The 21128-nt window shown below is 50.7% G+C and overlaps 1 protein-coding gene across 4 annotated transcripts in view; it reads left to right on the top strand.

The window, feature by feature from the left end:
• Window positions 1-530: 530 nt before the first annotated feature.
• The window catches only part of MITF (melanocyte inducing transcription factor), a 100150-nt gene continuing 79552 nt past the window's right edge, over window positions 531-21128 (top strand). For 2 of the 4 annotated variants that reach the window (XM_048070448.2, XM_048070437.2), the window contains exon 1: window positions 532-767. In XM_048070448.2, the coding sequence (XP_047926405.1) occupies window positions 664-767 (104 nt within the window). In that variant the 5' untranslated portion in view covers window positions 532-663. Of the gene's footprint in view, window positions 768-21128 lie in introns of all 4 variants that reach the window. The other 2 variants (XM_048070431.2, XM_048070455.2) reach the window with 2 other exon arrangements.

Genomic DNA, 21128 nt, shown 5'->3' with positions numbered 1-21128 from the left:
GTGTGAGCTGTGAGGGGGCGGTGGTGTCGGGGCTGGTGGCGTCGGGGCTGGTGGCATCGGTCAGCAGTGGCCTCAAAAGCCCTGGGCCTTCAACTTGTGCTCGTTTAAGGGTGGGCTGCTCGCAGCTTCCCCCTCCTGCAGCCCACCGGGGGGGCGAGGTGGCGCTTTAACGCTCCTGCTGCACGCGACCGAAGCCCAGCCGCCTCCTAGATATTTAATTAATTTCATTACGCCTTTATTAGCAACGGCGACGAGCTTTCTGCTCGTTTCTAAACGCACAAAGTTTGAAGGAAGCCTCTGAGGGCCACAAACCCCCGTACTGATCCCCCCCGGGAGCTGCCAGGCTCCCCCCCCTCAGGGGCTCTCTACGCCCCCCCGGCCCGACATCTTGTTCTCTGAGGGGGCGTGACGTCACGGGCGGGCCCTGTCCCGTGACGTCACGCCGTGACCTCACACGGAGCGGACGGGGGGGGGGGGGGGGCGCTACTGCCGGTGACAGCGGGGGCGGCCCGGGGGCGGGCTGCGGGGCCCGGGCGGGGCGGGCCGGGGCGGCGCGACTCGGGGCGGCTCGGCACGGAGCGGCACGGCACGGCTCGGAGCGGCGGTCGCCTCGCTGCCTGCCTCCCTGCCTTCCCTGCCTCTCCTCTCCCGGCCTCGGCGACGATGCAGGCGGAGTCGGGGATCGTGCCGGACTTCGAGGTGGGCGAGGAGTTCCACGAGGAGCCCAAGACGTACTACGAGCTGAAGAGCCAGCCGCTCAAGAGCAGGTGGGTGAGCCGCCGGGCTCCGGGCTCCTCCGCCCGGCCCCGGAGGGAGGCTGCCCGCCCGCCCGCCGCCGTGGGGCCGCGCTGCCCGCTGCCGTCATGGCAGCCCCGTGCGGCCTGCGGGGCGGGCCCGGCGGCCGCGGCGTTATGTAAAGGGCACGGGCGGCGGGGCCGGGCGGCAGCAGCGGGAGGAGGAGGAGGAAGAAGAGGAAGGCACCGCCGGGACGAGCCGAGCAGGGTCCCCACCGCTACCCCCCGGCAGGTGCCGGCAAGGGGGGTTCCCCCCCCCCCCCCCCCCCCCCGTTCCCCCCCCCCCCCCCCCCCCCCTCCGCTTCTGGCCGCGGGCGAGAGCCGGGATTGGAAACTTCTGGCTCGGCAGCTTCTTCCCGAAGTGCCTTATTTTAACCCCAAAATACATGCTTTATTCTTACCCGTTGCGGCTGTGTTGCATCGATATATATATATATATTTTTTAAAGGGAAATAAATCCGTGTGGGTTGCTCTTTCGTGAGGTACCCGCTTCCACCCCTAGCGCTGCGATAGGGATGCGTATGAGGAGAGCCCCCCGCCCCGCTGCCACAGGGAATTAACGCTCCGAGAGCCCCCCGCACCTCGAGCCCCGTTGGCGGTGTGTTCCTCCTCCTCTGCCCCTGTGCGCCTTCAGTCAAAGCCCTCCGGCCGCAGCCAGCCCTCCATTTCGCCGCCGCGCTCGCAGGCAGCGCGCGCTTGAAGGCGAGGTTCTGGCTGCGGCATCGGGTTCGTGAGCCCCTCTGTTGTCAGCCTGCCTGCGGAGTCACGGCTGGTGGCTCGGAGCAGTGCTCTTGGTGCGTCTGCGCGTGTCGCTGGAAAATGAATGGGAAGGTAAATGTCAAAGGAAAAAAGGGCGCTGGAATCAGCCGAGGTTGTGCCGCCTGTCAGAGAGACTTCAAAGTAAATAGATGAATTTTTGATCGTGCTCCAAGCACTTAAGACGCGTCGAAGGCCTTGTAGTACAGGGTGTTACAAGCTCTGTCCCTGTCGCAAGGGCTTGCGAGTGCTGTCTCCCACAGCCTGTCTTCACGGCAGCCCCACAGTCGGGCCTGCGGTGTCACCAAGCGGTGGCACGTGTGGCGGTGGGAGCAGGGTGGCAGGCGGCCGGGGTGCGCCAGGCTGCCCCTCGGAGCTGCACAACTCCTCTGCCCTCCGAGGCTGTGCACAAGGCTGCCGTTGCCCGGGCAGAGGGGTAGAAACCAGGCTAACGTGAGGAGGGAGAAGAGTCCGGAGGAGATGGAGTCGCTGGCAGTGGCTCCAGCTGCGATGGAGGCAGGGGGGACAGCCCCAGGGTCGGTGTCCACGTGGTCACTGGTGTGTGGCAGTCGTGCAGGTCACTGGAACCTCGCACAGCTGTAACACAGCCTGGTTTGCGCAGGCCACAGGTCCTAACTGGTGTGCGAGGCTTGTCCCCGTGTATGCATCCCCTCTGTGATCGGCAGGCTGGCTTCTCCTTGAGATGGTGCAGGCGGGGAGCACAGGTGCCAGGTCTTGATGTGACCCGAGCTGTGACAGCTGTTCGTTCATGCAGATGGGTTTCTGTGATTCTGTGTTCCAGCTGCTTCTAATTCCTGTGACTTGATACTTTGGGACCTGAACACAGCCCTGCATTGCTTGCTTCTCCCGTGGGGAAGTGAATAGAGGTACTCCGTAACGAAGCACTGGAGTACTTGGCCATCTCCCAAATGTTGTCACCTCCAGCTTCCCTGAATGTCCCCGGTACCTCCTCAGCGGCTGCTCCTGAGGAGCCAGCGCTCTGCGTGTAGAGGGGCCCTGCGAGAGCCGCCCAGCCACCCCGCTGCTGCCTCAGCCCAGCGCCCGATCTGTTTCCCCCGGGTTGTTGGAGAGGTGAGCGGCTTGGCCCCAGGCGGCACTCCTGTCCCTCCACGTGCACCCAGGCTACGAGAAGAGGGCACAGTAAGGGCCTGGCCGTGCTGACGGACAGCACCGACGTCTGTCAGTCACCTCACCGTGTCACCCCACGGCATCCCCGGGGTCCTCCTGGCCTCGTGGGAGCTGCAGGAGCAAAGGACCCAGGGGCCGGGGGTAGGTCCCTGTAAACCTGTCCCCGGAGCCAGACTGATCGAACTTGGTGATAGCTGGTGGCAGAAGTTGCTCACAAACCTGTTTGCTTCGTGGCACTCAGATCGCAATCTGCGGGGACTTCTGCAGGCCCTCAGCGCGGCTCAGGCCCCAAACCAGTCCGACCGATGGCGGTGTCCAGCGTGGCCGCGCTGCTTTCCCTCGCGGATGTAAATCAGGAGTAATTGCCCAGCAGCGGAGCAGCACCAGGTTCCAGCGGCGTAACGGCGGGGCCGCGGCCGTGCGAGTCGCTTTCTTGCGGTCTGCTCCACAGTCTGGCTCTGGGAAAGCGCCTGGGGAGCAGGCAGAGCAGAGGCAAGCGCTGATGTTAGGAGAGGAGCCTCAATAGCAATCGGCTGTTCTCCCTGGTGGGAACTGCTGATTTCCTAGCAACATTCAGGGCTTTCTCTGATGGCTTTTAACCGTAAGAAGTGAGAAGCATCTTCAGCTTACTCATAGCTTTGAAGTTGTGAGCAGATAGAAAAAGCCCCCAAGTCAGAAATATGCAAGAGCGCCGGTGGCTCTGACCCCAGAAGAAACTTCTTTATTGCCCGGTTTAACAGCCCGGGCTGTCTCTCTTTCAGGTAGAAGTCTCCTATTTTCTTCCTCCCAAATTGCTTGTTTTTGAACGTGACATCCAGTTAAATTTTCCTCCTCTTTGGTGTGCCCTCGCAGTTACTCCATCCATATTTCATAATTTGAGTCTGCAATCCAAAGCCGCAAGGGGTCCACTAATAAAAGCTTTTTGCTGTAAATACTGTACTAAGTTAGGCCAAGCCACAATTGAGTGCTAGAGGCCAAGGGAAAATGTAAGCCCAGCAAAAAGCTTTAATCACAAGGGATGAAGAGAACACACTGGGTGAAGATGCATCATTTCCAACCGTGTTTCCTAAACCCCTCAGACTAACAAGAACCGGGCTTCTTGTACAAAGTGCTAGAGACGTTTCAGGGTTCTCTGGAATTTGCTGTGGTTGAACATCTTTGAAAACTGAGAAAATGTTTTGGTTGCTCTGGTTTCTCCAGAGTCCCTTTTCACTGTGGGAGGAAACTGGATTATATGCCTAGCCAGTAAGGCAATGGGATTTTTTTTTCTCCTTTCCTCACATTCATACTTCGTTCCTCTGCTGCCACGTTTTGAAGCCAATAGCCTTAATTTATAAGCGCATGCTGTTAAATACATACGTGCTTGTGTAACGAACAAGATGTAAATAAGATTTCTTTTTTTTTTTTTTTTTTGGTGCAAACAGTGCACAATGAAATGGGTGGAGTTTTATTTTCAAACAATCGGCTGAAGAAAATAATCAGTTATTACCAGTAGGAAACACAGATGTCGTGTCTGCACAGTCACCAGAACGCTGGGCATAAGTTACGTCTGTCATAATACTAACGTGGATTCTTTAAATCATTCGAATTACTAAAGCTACGTTTTGGGTATCAAACTGGTACCTGGAAGAAAAAGGCTTCGGTCTGCTGCTGCACTCCTCTTGGTTGCTGCAATGTTTACCTTACCCTATTTATTGTATGGCGTGCAGTTACCAGTTATTGACCCAGCTCCTGCCCTGTTCTGTACACTTCCCTCTCAGCGAATACAGAGGAAGGACCCTGAGGGCACAGCGTAACCCCCTGAGATGCTTAGTGTAAAAAAAAAAATTAAAAATGGACCAAAGCACAGGGTGATCGGAACTAACCCAGATGTGCAAAAAAAACCCCTAGATTCACATGCTTTTCTCTGGCTTCTGATCCTGTGCCATATGTGTGTGTCCTCGTAAGTGCCAGACGATAATTGTCCGTTGAAATTTATTGCCTTGCTCTATGTGGAATCACGTACCTACAGTTAACTTACTATTTGTGCAAATTTTTTATTGCCCTTTTCCACCTTATTTATATTCTGACTGGTTAAAAAGCACCTGAATGATCCGGTTACTGGGGGTATTTTTAGTGGAAAAAATGTTTGGGAAATGCTTTGAAGTTGCACGATAGTTCTAGGGAAAGCTTACTCTTTCTGAGCCGTGACATTGAGATGTAGGGTTTGTCATTACTACAGCAGTGAGGTTTTTGCAAAGCTCTCCTCATTCCAGGTGCCCAAATCCTTTCTTGTGTAACGATTCTGTATGTGACTTGTGTCAGCGAGCACCTTGTCTCTGTCCGGTTTGGATCCTCTGCAGAGCCTTCCCATCCTCTCTTCTGGTGCTGCACTCAACAATGAAAACTAGATTTAGTAAAAACTTCCCTTCTGATGCACAGTGTTGCGGAGGAAACACTTATTTATCCAGAGGCACACATTTTTGAGATGTGTACTTAGCTCTAGAGCCAAACAGGACATCTGCCGTAGTCTGCAGATGATCAGATTTAATTCTGTAAATGAACTTTGCGGTGTGATTAAATTGGAACTTGATTGCATTAGGCTGCTCAACGTCGAGTTTGCGCTTTATTGGAGGTAGTCTTTTCATACTACTGCTATTTATGGATCTCGTTCAAGTGTTTTATATTCTGGTTGGGTTCTGCAATGCAGTTTGTTCAAGCTACTGCTTATATCTGTTCCAGTTGTGCAAGAAGTGGAAAATATCCTTTATTTAGAACGGGTCACATGTGCCTGCGTCCAGGAACCGCGTCTCAGCGTGCTTAAAAAAATAAAAGTGGATCTTGGAGGAACGTACTTAAAAAGTTCCTGAAATATTTGTCCATCTGTGACGAGGAACATGACACATTTTAAAGTAAAAGGTAACGATATCTGTGTTTACAGTGGTACCTAGGCCAGGACTGGCTGGAGTCAATGGTAAAGGCTGAACTGACAGCAGTGGGAGGAGAGCTGAGCCAAAAGTTTGTCTCTGAAATTTCATCGGTAACGTTTTTGTGAGTGAGTCAATAATCCCGTGTCTGTTCTGCACCTCAAACTCACTTCACCAGAAGGAAACCGAGCCACACATTTTTGCTTTTTTTATTTTTGAAAACAGATGTAAGAGGAAAGGCTGTAATTGAGTGTCTGTTGTATAAACACACCGGTTTTTGTGCAACTCACAGTCTCTGTATTTCCTTTGTATCGGGAGCTGGTACTGACCCTTGTAACAGCATTTTTCCTTGTGAAAGGTTCTTGTGACCTTTTCTCTCTGAGGAGCTCACTCCTCTCTTATTTGCAGTAGGCCTTTGCTATTTAGCATGACAACAAAACTAGCCTGTGAAATTCTGTTCGGCATTTGTTTTGATTTACCTCTTTGCTTCCCTAGCCTGCTTTTCTCAGGAGAATTTTGTTTAGCTGCCAAGGCAATCGTGCGTTGCGCAGGTAGCCGGAGACTGAGCTGCCTCGCCGGCTTTGCACCTTTTATCGCACACATTCACCTTCTTTTTATTGGGCTGCAGTAGCTGTGTGTAAGTACACACACCGCACATGAAATAAATCGTGGCTTTCTGGGGAGAAGGAAGCTTCCCTAGCTGACTGAGGCTGAGTTACAGAAAGCAGGTTATAACTCCAATCAATATATGTTTTTCTGTAATGATCTCCCTCTAGGTGGCTGAAAGTAAACTGATGTAGGCCTGATGATAGCTGAGGTGCCTCTGTTGCTGTTCATTTTCCTGCTTGTAGCGGAGGTACTTTCACAAGCTTCTGGACCAGCACTTCTTAGGGTGCTGTGAACCTCGTAGTTGTCATCACAAGGTCATTGTGAGCTTATTCTGTGCTGTATATGGTTTTATTTCTCAGAGGCCTCTTCCAGGACTGTGGCTGGCAGCATGACTAATTCCTGCTGTACTGTTGGGTTACAATCTAGAAGAGGATTGGGAAACGAGAGCAAAAGAGACTTTCGGAAGCAGTATTTAATAAAGAAATGTTGCCTTTCACCATGCCCTATGATTAGAAGTTAAACAGGAAGAAATCTGTACAGCTGTTGGAAAACGAGGGTAGAGGAGGAACCTGCTCAGACCTTAACAGTGCTGTCCTCCTTTCTTTGTTCGCTTTCCAGGGTAAGATACTTTAAGACTTAAAAAATGAAGTGGGAGTGATGTTCTGTTTACTTTTCTGCTAAAAATTGAAATTGCATGTCGACTGCTAATTGTCTTCAGAGCACAGTCTGCCATTTCAGCTTTGAGAACAAAATGAGAGTCAAACTTTCATTAAGCTGGTTGGGCTCTGGGCCATTATTGTCTCTCTCTTTCTATTTTAGATTCTAAAAGTTTTTGAAAGGCATTATTGTAATATTTTGCTTTGATAAAATTCACTGTCTTTTCATATAATTTTTGCTGGAACAAAGGAACTGTGATTAAGCAGCCCGGCATGGCAAGTTTTGCTGTACAGTTAACCACTGCATCGCTATTGCGTTATCCCTGAACTTCCTAGCACCGAAACGGTAACAGGACAACTACTGCTGTGCATAGAGTTTCACACTTCATTTCATATTGAGGAAAAACAGCATGGGAAAAGGCACGTTGGTCTATCTTCGTAATAACATCTGCAGCAGCTGTTGAAAGCTGATGCTGGCTTGAGCATCAAGATTGAGACGTTGAGCTGAGGGAGCCAAGCAGTGCAGTGCTGCCTGCAGTACCACAGCGCGCCTTCCAGGGAGGCGGTGGGTGCAGCTGGACGTGCCAAGCGTCTGCCCGTGGTGCATGGGCACTAAAAGTCTTCAGGTGCCTTTTGGAAACACTCTGTCCTGGTATCCTTGACCAGAATTTCTCCTTGCAACTTTCACAGGCCCTAGGCATTGATGTCGATGGGCTCCACCAGAAAATAAGAAATTCAAAGAGGATTTTCTTCCAGGAGAGTGTAGTATTGTTGGTACAAGTCAAAGAACAGTGAAAATCGATAAGGAAGGCTTCGAATGCAGCTGCTAGCTAGTGCCTTAACCCCTAGCAGCGTGCTGGGATCACTCTCTTTTTTTCTGGTAGCATCCCTGCTGCAAGGGCTGCTGTAACGTTTGTGTTAGCAGCTTTCTGCTGGACGTGCACGCCGGGGTCCGGCGGTTTATCCCTTTTCCCTCAGTGGTAAGTGGTTCTGTAGAAATCCTGTAGGTTCCCCCCGCCCTGACCTGCTGCTAGCAGCTGCTGCGTGGACTGGACTGGCAGGTTGAAGGGCAAAAATGTGTTGCAGCCATAAATAATTACAGCTTCCAGCGTGAGCCAGCAGAGCTGCTCGCTGTGATGATTGTTACGTGTACTGCTATGTAAAACAGAATACGAGTTTAATGCAGGGTTCGGGCTAGTATTTTAATATTGTAATTAGCAGCCTTTAGCAGTAAACAAGTTTTTTTAAAATCCGTTCCCATGAAGATTATTCTCCTACAATTTGAGTAGACGTATATCTACAGGCGCATGGAGTTGGTTTTGTGAGTTCTGCGTTACTCGGAGAAAAGAGCATTCAGAAGAAATGTACGGGTTTTCCTCCTCTTACCCGGACTATAAGAGGTTCGGCTTCAGGCAGCTGGGGGTTGATCCTGCAGTCGCTGTTGCGTGGGAATATTTCAGCTAAGGAAAACAGTCGCGTTGGAGACCATGTGGCAATCTCCTGGAAGAACTGGATTCATCCTTTGTAAATACTTCCCAAAAAACCGTGATCTAGTTCCGCAGGTACGTACCGCCTCTATTCGTGCTGCTCTTTTGTCACGAAATGAACCGAGATCTGTCTAAATCCGCCGCTTTCAGCGGCTGCTGTGCATCAGTCGGTTTGTGTGGCTCACGTGGAGTGTGCTGGGAGGTCTGGCCTCCTCGGGCCGTGCTGCGGGACCGGCTGTACAGAGGGAGGAGGAGAGACGGGACAGCGAGCTGCAGGGTTTGTAGCTGTGCAAACGCAGCACAGACGGGCTTCGCTGGTGCGGATGCAAAGAGTAGCTGCCTGCTTCGGCCTGTTGTTAGATGAAAGAATTTACTTGGGATAAATTTGGAGAGAAAAGGACTTTACATGGGGAAAATTAGTGTTTTGGGTGTATGGGAAGACGTTAATCAGCTCTGAGATATTTTTGATGCTGGAAGCTTGCCAGGTTTGCTGTGTCTCCAAGCGTTAGGCCGATGAAAGATGCCGTGGTTTCGAAGCCTGCCTGTGATCCCGGGATGCGGGGACACCGTTTCTCCTCTGTGCCCTACGTCACAACACAAACTGCCATACAGAGGGTAGAAACCTGGCAGGGCAGGGATTCGGGGATCAGAGAAACCAGAGGAGCAACGAGAAGTGGGAACCACTGGAATGTTCTGAATGAAGGATGCTGCAGAGAAGGGAGAAAGGAATGATTAACGACCTTTACTAATCTTACTCCCAGCCATCCTGTCCTAACATGTAAACACACACAGAAAATAGGAATCACTGAGAGACTTTCTGCAGGAGAAAAAGCCAGCTAGAAGACTTGGGATGGAGCTGAATCAACCGTGAGCTGTGGCAGGGTGAGAAGAGGGGAGAGGCTGTGGAAGCTGTCAGATGGCATGAGGTGAGGAGGACGGGCACGAGGGGGCTGTAGTCCCGGAGCTTCGGGCTGGGAAGCTGTGGGAGTGCCGAGGACATGAAAGGAATCATTGAAAGGCTTGGGAGAGCCTGGCTAAGCCTGTTGTACGCACGTTTACTGTTTCTTTTCGAGATTGTTTGAGATTTCTCTAAATAAAGAAGGGGAGTATGTATTATACAACAAGACTTACTCAGAAAAAGCATTTCCAAAACGTGACCCTGCCTGATAACATGCAGTTGTAAAGCCAAACTAGGAATACAGAGAGTGAAGGGACAAAACAACTCCTTCCTTCTTATGGTGTTGGACTTCACCTTAAATAAGTTACAACCCCAGAGGGTGAAATCAGAATGATACCGGGATCTGTCAACGTGCGGGAGAGGACCTGACAGAAAGGCAAAGGCAAAATCCTGCTCTGGGCTGCTCGCTGGAAGCTGGGCTGAGATGAGCGCAGGGAAGTGTGGGGCCCACGCTGTGGGTCCCCTGGGATGCCATTAACTACCGTGTCTGGGCTTCTGCTCCGTCTAGCAAGCTTTATTTTATTTGTACCAAATATTTACAGTCTTACCCAAGCTCAGCCCAGCCAGAGGCACGTCCCAGATGTCAGTCTGCCTGGCGGAGACACGGCCATAGTTAAGAGTTGTGGGGATTACTTTATTTATGGCTGCAGTAGGACGAGGCTTGCTATCTGATAAATAATTATTCCGCCCTTTGAGAAGGCAGCCTGTAAATCTGTTAAGCTGCTCCTTTGTTTGTTAGTCTTGTGCATAATGAGTTTGGAATTTAAGATTAATAGTATGCTCTGCAACTGCTTATTTTGTGACCTCATCCTCCTGTGCTGCTTGCCTGCTTGTCCACCTGTCACATCCTGTTGGGCACCTAGGGCTATATTCACAAGGGGAACTTTGGTTTTGCGTTGCATCATCTCATTTTTGTGTCTTCTGCTGCCTAGTGGCATTAAGGAAAGGGGGAAAAATTAAAAAAGCGAGGTAGGTGTCTAGGTTCCTTACAGAGTTCAGGGGGAAGATGTGGCTGTAGAGAATGGTTTGGGTTGGAAGGGACCTTTAAAGGTCGTCCAGTCCAGCCCCCTGGCACGGGCAGGGACGTGTCCCACGAGGTGGGACCGCCCAAAGCCAGTTGCCAAAGGCTCGTGAAAATTGGCGCAGCGTGGGGCATTGCCTGAGTCAGCCAGCGAGGGGTAGGATATGTACCATGAGCACCAGAGCCATTCGTGTTTAATGCAGTCCCTTGAAGACTTGTTTGTTTGCTCCAGGTGAGCTGTTGCTAAACCTTTCTCGGTGTCAGAGACAGTTCTGCTCTGGGGAAGGGCAGCTGCTGCAACATCTCCCTGCTCCCATTTGGGTTCCATTCTTATCTCTGTCTGACCCAAAATACAGGGTTGAATGTGTCCACCACCCCTTGGAAGTGTCCAAACCAATAAACCACGGGCTTTCAGAGGTGTCTCTCCTGCAGGAGCTACTTCATTTTGCCTCATGTAATATCCCTTGAACTGTTAGGGGCAGGAGTGGCCTGGTAGCACAAGGGGGTGAGCGTTCACCTGGAGTTGTTCTCATCCTGCTCCAGAAGATAATTTTTCCGTAGTGAGACAGCTCTACCAGGAAGACGGGAGGACGCTCTCGCAAATGAGATCCTTTTCAGCTCCATCTGTTCCATAAAGGCACTTGTCCAAATCTCTGCAATTGGGGTCACAGCGTGAAGTAGAGGGAGCGGCGTGACACCTGAGCGGTGGTGACATCCGTGGCACGGGCGGCTGGATGGACGCAAAGCGTTTGTAGCGTTACGGGAACCAGGCGTTGCTGCGGGGGGCAAGGAAGGTGATTCTGATGGAATTGGTGATCAGAAAGCCTCTCTGAATTGTAGATATTGGTAAAGGAGGTGGATACGAGGAGTGAGGACTAATACAGAGAGTTCTTGAGAGCACTTAATCCTTTAGGAAGGTGAAATGGTGCGCGGTGCAGCAGGAGGAGGCAGGCTCGGTAGAGGTGGGTTGTTTCAAAGGAGTCGAGTGAGTAAGGCAGGAGATGGAATAAGGTTTGGGCTCTATCGCAGGCTTGTTTTTTGATTCAGTTCATTGCACAATTTGCAGTTTCAGTCTAATTACCAAACTATTCTGCAAGTGATAATTTGGTTCCCAGCTAACAGAGCTTTTGATACTTGCTGTACGAAGCCGAACTGTGGGAGCTGCGAGCCCTGCCGGTGCTGGGGGCCGGGAATAACTTGGTTTTATCACGTGTGGCAGAGAAATGCCTGAAACAAACCCCCCTGTTTGGGGGATCCGGCCGGTACTGCAGCAGCTCAGAGCTGCTGGGGGCAGAAATGTCAGGGTGCAGGGAAACAGCGCTGGCTGCAAGGGCCTGTTGGTGCCTGCTGCTGGATGTCTGCAAAGGCACGGAGGGGTTTCCTGCACCCTTTTGGCCTTCCCCAAAGGTACCAGCAGCAGAGAGCCACCCTGCCTTCAGAGCTCCTGTGCTCCGGGAGAGGTGCCTCGGAGCAGGCACTAATTGCCGTCTTGCCGAAGGAGTCGTCTTTTGTGGAGGAGACTTAATTATCTCTCACTTCGCCTTTCGAACGAAGGTGCTGGCAGGACTTGTGCCGAGGTGCAGGATCTCCACGGGACGGGGCTTCTCTCCACAGCTCGGCTGTTGCCGATCTTTCTGGTCAGTTTTCTAATTCTGCTGTGGTGGGTTCGAATACGTACAATTAGCTGCCATACAATTATCTGATGCGTGTTTCCCATCCATAACTTAACACTTTTGCGCTGAGGAAAACCAGGTTTAGAAAATAACACAGTACAGAAAATTGCAAGATCTGTCTTCCTTGTCTTTTTTTCAGCGGGTTTATTTACCCAGTTGTGGCAAGGACTTCCACAGCTCTTAAAATGCTGTAATCGCTATTTATTCCAAGACAGTCTTCCCTGTATTTAAGGGCTGTGCTTCTGATAAGGACTAAATCTGGCTGCTTGCTTGCAGATTCATCCCAGGAACACAAGACATCCAGTAGGTGCTGTCTGGCTTCGCGTGGGGCTGTAAGGAACACTTGGCTTTGGGGGCTCTGTGATGGAAATGCAATTCCTCCCTTCTTTATGCAGCGTGGGAAAAATAAGCAGTGAAATTAGGAACTGCGGGCACGTCACTAGGAACTTCTGCAGATTGCAGAGCACCCTTTGTGGCAGAAGGATGGGTGCTCTAGAGCTGCAAGATTGTATTGACGGGGTTGCGTTTCTGCCGGAACAAAAATGTAACTGGCTCAGCATTTGCGCTTTCCACTTGTGCATTGTTTTCCCTGTATTTTGTGCATTTAGAGAATGCTGTGCTCTGCAAACTGCTGGTTTAGTGTTTTCTGTGGAATGAAAACCATCTGGATAATTTAACTGGATTTTATCTAAGTTTTTGGTAACAGGCTCTTTTCTGTTTCTTGCCGTCTTGTTTGATGAAGATGAGAATTTGAGTTAAAATTCAGGGAGTTAAGTAAATGATGGTTTATGACCTGGAGTTTTCAAAGCAACTTGAGTTTGTTTGGAATCTTAAAAGTAAACAAAATACTAAGTGATTTACAGTCTCTCCCAAAACCATTCTCCCTGAGAAAATGCCTACTCCAGGATTTTTTTTCTTTTTTTTTTTCCCCTCCTGTACTTTGAATCCTCTGTGCGGTGGGTGTTGCAAGTTAAGGAAGGCATTCAGGGCTTGCGTCTGCGCTTCTTCGAAGGAGAACTGACTTAAACATGTGCTGAAGCCTATGCCTAAAGTCTTTCCTCGATTACACTGCAGTTCAGCAAAACACTTCACTGTATTCTTTATTTCAGAATCCTAAATAAATGAATCAGTTCTGTACTTGTGGGTTTAAACTTGTTGCAGCCTGGTGGTGACAGATGCGGGCAGTGCTCTGTCCCTGGCCCAGCAAACCCTCGGCAGGAGAACTGTGCTGCTGACGGCTTTGTGCTGAAGTTTCAGCACGTGGCTTGAATACGCTGTTGGACTGCAAGAAGGGCGTTCAGCGTACGGCAGGCTGTTAAATCTGGTGTACCTCGCAGCCTGATGCTGATTTCAGTACGTTCCGCTTCCAGTGAAACACTGCATAGGAAAGAAAAAGTTAAAAAAATAAAATCTCACTAGGAAAAGATAAGTGCGTTGACTTTGACGAGCGGTACGGAGCTGACTGAGCTTCAGTACAGGCTCTTTAACGCGGGAAGAGCACCGTCAGAGAGGCTTTTTTTTCCCCAAGTGTTAACCGCCCATTTAGTTCCTGATGTCCTGATGATAGCGTTGGCTCATCTTAGTGTCTTTTACTTTGAGTGAGATGAAGGAAAGAAGTAACGTTCTCAGCACTGGAAAATTCGAGGCATTTGAGAGAGAAGTAGTGAGATTTGCACGTGCCTAAGCCGTTAAGATGGTTCCCTGCACACTTGTGCGTGCCTGCGGTGACGGCAAAGGAGCTGTGTCTGGCTGTGGCTTTCTGAATCAGAGCTACGTTGTACTCAAAGCTGTCAGATACAGGTCTTGTATCGGGCCAAATGAGGAAGGGATCTGAAAATTTACAACAGGCTTATTTTCAAGTCTTCACATTTTTTTTTCCCCAGTGGCTATACAGAATCGTTGAGGTGCTTCAACAACCTCAGTCACGGAGGTGCCTCATCGCCCTTTTCTGCCTCGCCTCGGAGGCCGCCAGGTTTTCCTCCCTGCTTTGACTCACCCTTGTTTGACACAGACCAGATTTCCCTCTGTCATTCTTCCTCGTGGCAAAGCTGCGAAGCACCCTGCGACGTGGAGCTACGTTTAATGAGCGCTTCAGCTTTGGTGCAAAGGTGCCCGGTGCGGCAGCACCGTGCCCGCGTGCTGTTTTGCAAAGCGTTTGACAAACGTTCACCACCGGTGATGTTATCTGAGCTGCTTAACGTGTATAATAATTCCACGAGGCTTTGACTAAAATATTCCAGTTCTTTGATGCACCAGCACTGACTTGTCCATTGTGAATTCATACACTAAAGGCAAAATTGCTGGTAAAACAGTAAACATGAACTTTGGCCATTTCATGTTGGGGAGGTAATTCTGGAATCTTTTCTCAGCGTGCTGCACACCCGGGGCCTCTTTGTAACTGCTGCTGTGCTCCCGAGGAGGGTGTGCAACCTACACTTGGCAAATCCCACATGGAACTGGGTACCTGAGCTGTGCTCGGGACTGCTCCTGCACTGGGTGCAACACGCAGCTCTGCAGGGCTGCGTTTCGGCGCTCTGCGAATTCCTTTTGGCAGCTCCAAGGACCGCCAAGCCGGAGATGTTACTGAAGACATTCTTCAGTGGGGGAAAAAAAGAGTGTATTGGGATGCTTCAGAGGTGCCTTCCAGGGTAAAAGAAGTGCAGCAGCGAAGTGCAAATCTTTCGCGAGGCTGTCAACAGCCAGTAAGAGCCCGGTGCTGTGCCGTGCCACCGCAGTCCCGCTTGGTTCGCTCGGCGTTAGACGTGGAAGTGGCCGGGTGCTGGCGCTACGGCCTCCTCTTGGTGCTCGCAGAGGCGCCGCTCGTTTCTCTCCGTTGTCAAGCTCTGACGTGTTTTGGTAACTGCAGTTGACGGGCAATAGCAGAACATCAAGTATGGAAAACAAACCATGTTTACTGCTTCAGTTTTTGTTCCTTCTGTGTTTCCAGAAACTATTGAGAAATGGGCAGAAAGTTAAGGGTGTTTTCCCCGGGCGGCGCTTTCTGGGGGAGAGGCTCAGTGCCTTTCTGCCACCAGAAGCTCCAGGGAAACCTGAGACCCGGAGCAGGCACCAGTCCTTCTTGCATGACATTTATAGATGAGGATATGTCCGTGTTTATGTGGCCGTTTTGGCCTTTTCTCGTGTGAACGAGGGTAGCTTTGGGTGGAAGACAGAAAGCAGCAATACCTGCGCTCCCAGGGGTGCTGTAAGGCTCAGTTGTTGGGAGCCTCAGGCACATTAACGCCGTGTGAAGGCAGGCGTTTGCCTCTAGCTGTGCAGCCAGAGCTCGTTTTGCCCCGCAGCTCCCGTGGGCCTGCCCCGGCGCTGTGCATGAGGGTGCTGGGAGGTGGCAGGGCAGAGCTTTGGGCGTCTGGTCACAAAGCCAGCCCCGAGCCCCACCGGCGTGTTTTGCTGCCAGGTCTGGGAGCAAACAGGGCTGGTGGGACCTGGGCTTGGCTGTCTGAAGGTGTCCGGAGGCAGCGACACGATTGCAGCAAGGCTGAGTGCCGGGGAATGCCTGCATGCGTTAATGCGTAGGCACGAGTGCACCATGCTCGCGGCCACACGCTTCTGGGGTTTCCTGCAGTTCCTCGAGGCCTCGCTCTGCTCCTTCTGGTGGCTCGGGGACCCCTTCTTGTGCTGCTAGCCAGGAGGCCTCTCCCTGCTGGAGAGGACCCCTGGCAGGCAGAGCGGGGCAGGTAGCCAGCGGGCTCTGGGTGCAGTGTGGGATCCCGGGAGGCTGTTTGCACCGCGGGAGCTGCCGCTGGAGTGAAGCTGCCGGGGCAGTTTAACTCTGCAGTGCTGAACTTCAATTAAGTTGTCAGGTTTAGCATTGCTCTAGGCGTTAATAGAGTTTTACTCTCGCTTAAAAATCTGGTTTAGTAATTAACCTCCGTTTTATTCTGGGGTTCAAAAGGCGCTCGTTTAGCGCAGCAAATCTGATGTCATGTGAATTAAAACATGAAAGATATTCAGTAACGAGAAATTGAAACAGGATAGTGCAGAAACTGGATTATGCGCAGTTGAGAGGGAGCTGTGCTAGATGCCGAGGTCGCAATGAAAAGTATCTTGAAGGCGCTGCTTCACCCCTGCCTTTGGATAGTTGGGGAATGCTCTGAATTTAATTGGGATTTAGTAACGGGGTTGGGATTTCTCTTGTTGCACTCTGACTTATTATTGCGTTTGAGTCTATGGTACGGCTTTTTCTGAACTCTGGGCATTTGGATGGCTGTGACAGCACGATTGCCAGAAGGTGTGAGGTGTTCAGCTGCTGGATGAAAAGTGTACGTGACGGAGGGGCTCCCGGTTCAGCTGGGTGGTGCAGACTTACTGACGGAGATCCCCTTCTGCACTGTAGCTGAGAGTAAATCCAGACTCAACAACTTCTACTGAGCGTGTTGTTAGAGAGGCACAGAAGGATGGTACGTGGCAGAAGAATTATACCTGCAGGCAGCAGAGCTGCTTCACAAAAATTGGCCTGGCCTTTGTGACTTACATACTAACATTCTTCGTCCTGCTGTGCCTGCGTTTTACATCCCAGCACAGCCTTTACAAAGAAAAGCAGTACCCAACTCTTCTGGCTAGAGGACTGTTAAGAAGCCCCACCGTCGGAGGAGAGCTGCGTGCTGCTGCTTCTCTCCAAGGCAAGCAGTTTGAATTTTCCGCAGAAAGTGTCAGCCCGAGAGCTGGCCCGTGCCCTGGTGTATGTGCGGTAAGTCCCACGGCGCTGTGCTTTCCAGGACTGCGCTGATAACATCTCCTTGATTTGTACAGGCTGACTTGTTTTCTTGGGCCCCGGCATTTCCATCATGCTATTGGCACGTATGTGGGATGCAGCGGAGAGAAGCTGGGAGAGCAGGCACTGACAGCAGGCAGCTGCTGCTGCCAGCACCGTGCTCAGGCTGCAGCCCTAACACAAAACGGAGCAAAACGGCCTCGTGCAGAGCTTCCCCGATGAGTGGTGCTGCTTCAGAGCTCCTTGAGGTGCCTCTGGATAGAAGGTACAGGCTCCAAGTACCCTGGGAAACTGCACTGGTTCCTGCTGCCTAGAGGTTTTGGGTGGCCGCAGGGATCAGAGGCAGGTTTTCCCTGCTCCTAGTGAACGTTGCGTGCACAAAATGCTGCTTGGGCATCTTTTTTAAACGGGGTATCGGGACTACGTGAGAGTGCCAATTCAGAACATGGCCACAAAGGCACTTGCAGAGCAATATTGTCCACATGTTGTAGTCCCGTGACACGCATTGTCATGTTAAAGTGGACATTTTCTAATTCTTTGCTGTTGTGTACTCTGCTGGATTTCAGAGGTAGGGATGCTGGAGGCTCAGCACTCCCCCGGCCGTTTCCCGTATAGCACAGATACGGGGGACCCAAGCCTTTGTCTTTTCTAACATTTGAGTGATTTAAGGAGAGAAAAAAAAAGCCACCTTGTTATCTGTTATTTACCTTCTTTACTTCCAAGCAGTAATTTGGGGTAAAAGTTCATCTTCTGACCGCCAGCAGGACTGTGCACCGCGGGCGTGGTTGGGGCTGCACCTAACGTCCTGCGGCGGCTGCTGCGAGGCACGGCCTTGCCTCGAGGCACGCTCCTGCTCCTTCCCTGCTGAAGGAGTTACCAGTTGCAGCAGCTCTCCCCTCAGCTGTTTCTCTCCCTGATTCACTGGGAAAGGCCCACACATGCTCAAAAAATAAATTAAATCCCTTCAGCTTACAGCACTGACTTGTGCTGTGGCCGCACAGTGGGAAGACCCAACCCAGACGAGGGTTGAGGACGAAGAGCATGGGAGCATAGGGCTCCTCCTCCCCAGCAGCCTGCAGTTATGTTGAGTTAGGTGGGACGTAAAATTGTACTGCTGATCTTATAAAAACAAGGCAAAAGGGATACGTGATTGTATGGTGGCTGGCCTGTGGCTGGGTTGTATGCGGTTGAACTTTGCTGTCTTGAAACCAGTGTTCCAGTAGGAAGCGTGGTGTGTGTCGTGCTTACGTTCAGTGAAAGGAAAGAGTTCAGTTTGAATTTATATGATTGATTTTTAATGTACTGAATCTCTTGAGGAGTAATGCCAGCACTCTCGTAACCTGACAGGGCTTTCCTCTCGAGCTTTGTGCTTGTTCTTTAGGAATCGCATCCCAAATACACTGATTCACCGAGCTAATCATCTTACAGCTCATGCATAGCTTAGTTAATTCCGTGTAATAATTTACTGATGTCAGCTATACTGCACTAGTTATCTGTGTGCAAAGTCCTGCTTCATGGCAAATATGATGTAATACGTGTTAACACAAACGTCTTTAACCATAGGCTAAGCTAAGGTGTCTCAGCACACATTTGCTGTGATCTAACAGCACACGTGGCTGCTCTCGCTGCTCGGCTGCTGGTAAACCGAGGTGTTTAGGTTGGCTCTTTGTCCTCCTGCCACCGTCCAGACCCGGAATCCCTTGCACTGATTGCAGCCGTAATGGCCAAGCCATCCTGTGTTAATTAATTTTCCGTAGGGGACATATTCATTTTCCATGGGAGGCGGCAAATGTGGATAATGGATGAAACAGGATTAAATTCTTTCAGTGTGTAGCCACTGCTGGTGGCTGCGGACTAGTTTAACAGGGTTCACATCTGTGTTAGCTTTCAGAAGACAACGTGAAGCTATTATGCAGTTACTACCCACTCCAGGATCTGCACATCAATTAGGAGAGGCTGCTTACTCATGCTCCTCAAAAGTTGTGCCAAAATAGCTGTTACATTATGTCAGAGCCCATATTTTCATCCAGAACAATTAATCAGGATATAAACCTTGTTTCTCCCCAGTAGCTTTGTATGTGTACCCAGGCCTTTGGTACGGGGTACTTCAGGGCTGCCCTGGTTCAAGAAGATTCTTCTGTAGTTGGCACACGTCAGGGAAATTATTATGAAATGTGATGTTCTTTTTCCAGCAGTATATCTGGGAAGCTCCAACAACAAAGTCCGCTATAAACAGCTTTGTTTTGCATGTTGTGATTTATCCTCCTGTAACACTTGGGAGCCCTACGCAGGGGCCAGCATCGGGTGCTGCTGGCTGGGTGCGATGTGAGCACCGAGCGAGGAGGTAGGCTGCTTCTGCAGGGAACAAGGCACGAGAAACAGATGACTGCAGGAGGAGACGTTGAGGCTGTGCTGCCGGTGCCACAGGAAGGAGCCTCAGCTCATCGGCTGCCTAGCTCTTGTCAAATCGCCCGTCAGCATCCCGTGCAGGTACCTGACAGCTGCCTTTATGGTACTCCAATTCCTAGATCTCTTTCTCAGCAGCCTTTACGTTTAAAGTTGCCCCCAGTCCATTTGGATCATGTGGTTTCCACCTCCGAGCCCTGTTCTCAGAGGTGGCTGCTCCAAGAGGTCCTCCGTGGCGAAGTGGTGCTCCTGGGGGGTGTTTGCAAGGGCCTGACTCCTGTACGCTGCAGATCCCTCCCTGTTTACTTCCTGCATCCAGTGCCGCGTATAAAAAGCCTGCAGACAGATCTCCGATGCTGCCCAGACCTCTTCAGATTAACAAAAGCTGTGAATTAAATCCTGGCTTTGCTAAAGCCAGTGACTAGCTTGCAACATTTCTTCTCAAATTTCAGGAGCCTGTGGTTCTGGATCCCGGCCCCGTCTCGCTGGGTAGTCGGTGGCAATTCGCTGTGGTCCCGAGATTGATGGCAGCAGAGCTGAGGACAGATGCAGAGCCTCAGTTAAGATGTGACATGACGAGGAAGCAGTGCGTTTGGAGAAGTGACAGAAGCCTGTCGTAACGAAAACAGGAAAGTAGTGGCTTTATTGAGGCTTCTGGTCGTAGACACAAACCTGGAGATCTGCCTCCTGACTTTCCAGGCTGTCCCCACACACAGACTGCCCGATAGTGCCGTATGGGAGCTCCTTCCGAAGAAGAGGAGAGGCTCCAATGCGATCGCATGAGTTGTTTGTGCCGTGCCACGCAACGCAGCCAGGGTTCTGCGGAGGAAAAGGTCGCGCTGATAGCAAGGCTGAGGGCTGTTCTGTAATTCTTCTGCCTAAGTCAGGCTTCTGTCTGTTTTGCCAAATACCTCGCGATGCAGGGAAAATGATAACTCAGAAAAGATGATGTGTCATAAAAATAGTGCTGCCTGCTCCAAGCCCTGCATATGTTAATGCCTGGATTTTCGGGCAGCAGGTTCCAGCGAGGTGTGCCAGCAGTCTGAATACCTGCTGGTGGCGTGGCCCTCTTTCCATGAAAAAGCTGTTTGGGTTAGAGACAAGGGTGAAGTCACTGGGAGGGCTGGGTGTCTGTGAATTAGATCCAATTATCTATTTCATTAGAAGAAATGAAGGCGCATACTTCCTGAGGTTCTTGCTTTAGGAATCTCCTCTTGCTTCCATTTATTTCTTCCCCACTGGAAAGCTCACAGCAAGTGAATAAATTCATCTCGTTAGAGACCATCTGGAAATAGCTATAACAGACTAAATTATACTTTATATCTGAGAAAAACTTCTAAAAGGCCTTTCCTCTGACTAAAGGGAAGATGGAAGCTTGGAAAAAGGTTTAATAGGAAAAACAGACAAATAGGTTAGGATTCAAATATGTGAAATTATGGGAATGTTTTCACTTGGAAAAAGCACAGACAGAAGTTAAACTGTGATTGAATGCAAATGCTGAAACACTGAAGTTGTACTTAGCCCATGGCTGTTCACTGACTTTGTTCTGTCCCCCTACCAGTTAATGTGTGTGACAAAAGACCTCTCCATCATTTGGGCAGATGCATATCTATGTTAAGATAAAATTAAATACATGTCATTTAATAATACGGGTTAGCGGGGGAAGAAGTGAATTTAAGCAACCAGCTAACTTCTGGATTTGGTTGTTCTAGGCGGCCACGGAGGCAGATGGCATTAGGAGGTTCAGAAAGGGGTCGGGCAGCTTCAAGGACAAAACAGACACCGAAGGGACTGGAGCAGGGCTGCTGCATCCCCTTGCTAACGACTGGATACCCGGGGAGCCGAGCACAGGCAAGAGGCAGGCTCGTGCCCATCCTGTTGGAGATGGGCTGCTGATGGTGGGCCATTGGTCTACTTATTCCAGCACCTGGACTGTGGGTACCAGTCTGCTGAGCTCTGGCAGGTTTGGTGTCTCGTT

The sequence above is a fragment of the Anser cygnoides genome, chromosome 10 (assembly GCF_040182565.1).
Source record: "Anser cygnoides isolate HZ-2024a breed goose chromosome 10, Taihu_goose_T2T_genome, whole genome shotgun sequence".
Lineage (NCBI taxonomy): Eukaryota > Metazoa > Chordata > Aves > Anseriformes > Anatidae > Anser > Anser cygnoides.
The sequence above is the reverse complement of the archived record's forward strand: the minus strand, read 5'-3'. Positions and strand labels throughout refer to the sequence as shown.